This window comes from Chenopodium album, chromosome 25 (assembly GCF_948465745.1).
Source record: "Chenopodium album chromosome 25, dcCheAlbu1.1, whole genome shotgun sequence".
NCBI lineage: Eukaryota > Viridiplantae > Streptophyta > Magnoliopsida > Caryophyllales > Amaranthaceae > Chenopodium > Chenopodium album.
Genome location: NC_137858.1, coordinates 34,019,957 through 34,024,228, shown reverse-complemented (window position 1 = coordinate 34,024,228; position 4,272 = coordinate 34,019,957). Strand labels below are relative to the sequence as shown.

Genomic DNA, 4,272 nt, shown 5'->3' with positions numbered 1-4,272 from the left:
TACATTTAAAATATATATTAAGACTAATTTAACAAGATATCACATAATTATTTTACTCTCACCGTCCCCATAGGTAAGCTCAAAAAATAAATTTTTTATTTCATAAAAGTAATGCAATGTAAATAGTATACTAAACGATACATAACAAAGAATTAAACTAAAGAATTAAACTAATTAAGATTTCCATTCTATCACTCGAATGCCCATTGATTCTCCCTTCGAACTTCTTCCTCTTCTTCGGGTGTAAAATCATTCACGATGTGGAATGTCTTCCTTATCTCTTCCGGTGATTTTCCTTTAATCATATCGGCAACACATTGGCAAGTTAAATCAAGCAATCCCTTGATATCCATGTAGTTTGCAGCCTACAATTCATCAACAGATAATTAATTAATCTTCATTAATCAACCACATAATTCTTAAAAAAAAAAAACAACACAAATATTTGTAAAGAAAAACACGTATGAAAGTATGACTTGAAACATATATAGTGACGTGAATTGACTCGTCAAATAAAAATACTTTTACAAATAATCAACCAATCTTAAACTATAATTTAAATATAGTCAACCGTACTTTGAATCTTATAAATTACAAAACCCAAAACCCTAAGCAATAAGATTAATTCTTTATAATGTCAACCTAATAATAATCTGCTAACGAAATCATATTTTATAAACTTCTAAACCGTAACACTAAAAAAAATAAAAAATACTTAATAATAATAATACTAACCCTAATCATATAATAAAACAACAAAATAAATAAAAACAAACGACAGGAAAAAAATTAATGAAAAAAAAAAAAAATTAAAGTCAATCACAAATCAACTAAAATAAGAAAATAGATCAAAGTAAAATAAAAAAACTCACAAGAATGAGATCAAAGAGGATGTTCTGGTCGACATTGAGGAATTCCTTATCCCACTGCTTGAGTTCATCATCCTTATCCTTAGGTAATGCGGATTCGGAGTTATCATCATTAGCGTGTTTGTTACAATACTCGATAACCTTAGCGAGAATTTTAGCGGTGACATTGTGAAGCGGGATAGGATCGGTGCTGTCGCCGAGGTCCTCGATCATGTTCTTGATGGTTAGCGAAAGCATTGCCGCCTTTTCGTCGACGTCGAAAGTCTCTTTGTCGGAACTCTTAAGGATAATCTTCTTGGAAGAAGATGAGGAAGAGGTTGATGCTGCCATTGCTAATTAGGTTAAGAGGTGAAAAGACCGAAAGAATTGAGAAAATTAAAGAGAGAGGAATTGTTATTGTTTAAACTATGAGAGAATATGACGAATTGACGAGGAAGCTTTGAATTTATAGGAAAAATTAATAAGGGTTTCCGAATTCTAGTCTAATTCGGGATAAGTCCTTGCCCACCAAGTTTACATCTACTCGTACTAGGATTCTTTTTTCTTTATCTTTTTAAGAGTTTTTTTTTTTATTTTTTTATTTTTTTATTTTTTTTATTTTTTGACAAGATCTTTTTAAGAGTTTTTAGCAAAAAGATAATTTTTATAGATTTTTATCATTATTTTTTTGTACAAATGTTACGTATTCCGTGTAATCCCAATTTAATACGAGTGAAATCAATTACTTAATTGAAAAAATTAAGTAACCTTATTTGTTACTCGTATTGTAGGTTGTAGCCCCGCCCTCTTCTTTTATTTTAACTGGATTGGATATAATTAGCAATGTTTAGGAAACTCTTTTATTGACAACGCCAATGATGAACAATATGTTGCACCAAAAAAAAAAAAAAAAAAAAACACTGATGAACAATATGTAAAAATAAATATAATTAAGGGTATAAATATTCGTAAACTATTTTTCAGAGTTCCAAAATATAAGGTAATTAACATTAATAATGGCAAATAAGTAAATAAATATTTTAGAGGGTATAATGGTTCAAACACTATTCATTAAAGGTATTCATCAAATTAAACAAGGAAAAATTAAGATGCAACTAGTTTAAGCCACGTGCCATGCATGGTAGGTCTAATTATTGTAAGAATATCCAACAAATAAAACTTTGATATACACATCAAATATAGAAATTATAAGTCATAATTTATATAATACGCAAGCAAAAAATTAAACAAAGATGAATTTTTTGGACTTCCTAAACTCGAGAATTTTTTCGGACGAGGCTTGGGTTGATCAGGTTTAGTGACTATATTAGTAAATACTTATTTATAAATGAATTTTTAATAAACATCAAAAATCAATCAAACAATAGACTAAAATTAATTGATATTTTACCTTTTCCTAGAATTAGATATATGATATAATTGTCAAACACAACATTTATTTTATAGTTAAACTATCCTCTATAAGCTAAGTCTTTAACTTGTAATACTATATACCTACTATTAAAATTTCAGAAACAAAATTATAATATATTTGAATATATAGTCATATTAAAATTGAAAAAAAGAAGAAGTGTTTTTTAAAGTAATTTCTATAACATCAATTATATGAATCAATTTATTATTACTTTTTTTTGACAAAATTAAATAATACTCCATTTGAAAGACAATTAAAAAAGATTTAGAATAAGCTAATCTAATATACATATATAAAGGGGAGTTTTTCCCGAGATTTTAGAGCGCCATGTAGGATTTTTATTTTTAAAAAATTATTAGAGCGCCACATATGATTAATATTTTTAAAACGCTACAATAGGATTGTGCCACCTAAGATTAGTTAACGTGCCACGTAGGATTATAAATTATAGTTATATCCAATAAATAATTCAAGTACCACTAATATACATCATGGTGTTGTTTTTTCCCTCAAAAAAAAAAAAAGTTAAAAAGAGAAGGGGATTTTGGAGGGAAAAAACAATACCAGGATGTGACACGTGTCAATCTCAGTGTCTATTTTAGTATTAAGTTATTGATTTTTAAGTGATAATTAACATCTATCACATTAATAGAGGCATATATGTAAACAAACATGTTACAAATACAATTATTTTCACACTATTCATAAGTGTTTTCTTATACTCTCTAAAAGATAAATTTTTAAATATATGTTAAGTTTTAAATACATCATTGACAAAAAAAAAAAAAATTAGTTAAGAACTGATGATGTGATTTTATGACGGTTTTCTATCTGTAGGTGAATATGTTCGATTAAATGCATTAAAAATAAAAAAATAGCAAAATATAAATTAAATAAAAATTGTTCAAAGCCCGTTGGATTGACCCTAACCCAAAACTTTTGACAAGGGTTAAACATTTCTTGATCCATAACTTGAAGTCAACCGATCCAAAATGATTCATGACCCGGACCTAATTATTAATTATATTATTTTTATTGATTAGAATATATTAGAATATATTATAAATGGATTTTTACATTTTGAATTACATTCTTCACTCCAAAAAATATTATGATATAAAATATAATATAAATTTATATGATAATTGTTGAGAAATATAATTCAATATTTTTTGAATAAAATTATAATTCAATTTGTGCCTACGAATTATTGTTATTTTATTGAAAATTAATCTCTAAACTAACAATTTTATCCTAACATTCTATCCAAATTTGATTTAAAATAGAATTTTAAATATTTTTTTTATCCTAAGAAGACTATCTAAATCAATCCAACTAACGCGACATTTGGCGAAAAGTTAGAATGTCAAGTGTCGTTGTCTCGTGACCTGGCTAAAAGTTTAGCTTTATATATTAGTTACTAGTTTTGTGCCCTGTGCGATGCCCGGGTTGTTTATTAAATTTTAAGATAAATTTGTAAAAAGTTATATGAAATTATCTTTGGTACTCACTAATTAACATTTTATAATTTTCAATATATTAAATCGAACAATGATAATTTCATAAATAAAAAACCCTAGTTATTACATGCCTACTAGGTAGCAAATCGTCACAAAAGCACATCAATTCCTAACTAATTTTATATCAATGATATAAATATACATTTATAAGATAACCCTACTTAACTAAAGATAGACATAGTGACCTAGTTAACCATATTAATTAAATAAAAATGTAAAAAAAAAAAAAAAACAGCTACCCCAACCCACTGCCAGCCCCTCCTCTCTACCAGTGGCGGCCAGCGACCCTATCTCTTCCTTCCTCTAGTGCCGGCGACCCTCCCCTTTCCCAATTCCCTCTAATATCCTTCCCGATTACCCCTCCTTTCCTCGATTCCCATCCCAGCCGTCGTGAACCGAACGCTGCCAACTCCCTCTCATTCCCGATTCCGTCGCCTTTTCGATTCCCTCTCCTTCACCTGATTTTCGC

General features: G+C 28.1%; 1 protein-coding gene across 1 annotated transcript; it reads right to left on the bottom strand.

Moving 5' to 3' along the window:
• Positions 1-1,212, bottom strand: LOC145613524 (SKP1-like protein 1A). The gene is made up of 2 exons (XM_081668640.1): positions 873-1,212; positions 1-365 (listed from the first exon to the last, which is right to left on the bottom strand). Exons 1-2 carry the CDS (start codon positions 1,197-1,199, stop codon positions 192-194), a joined length of 501 nt encoding a protein of 166 aa, XP_081524766.1. The 5' UTR covers positions 1,200-1,212; the 3' UTR covers positions 1-191.
• Positions 1,213-4,272: the final 3,060 nt, after the last annotated feature.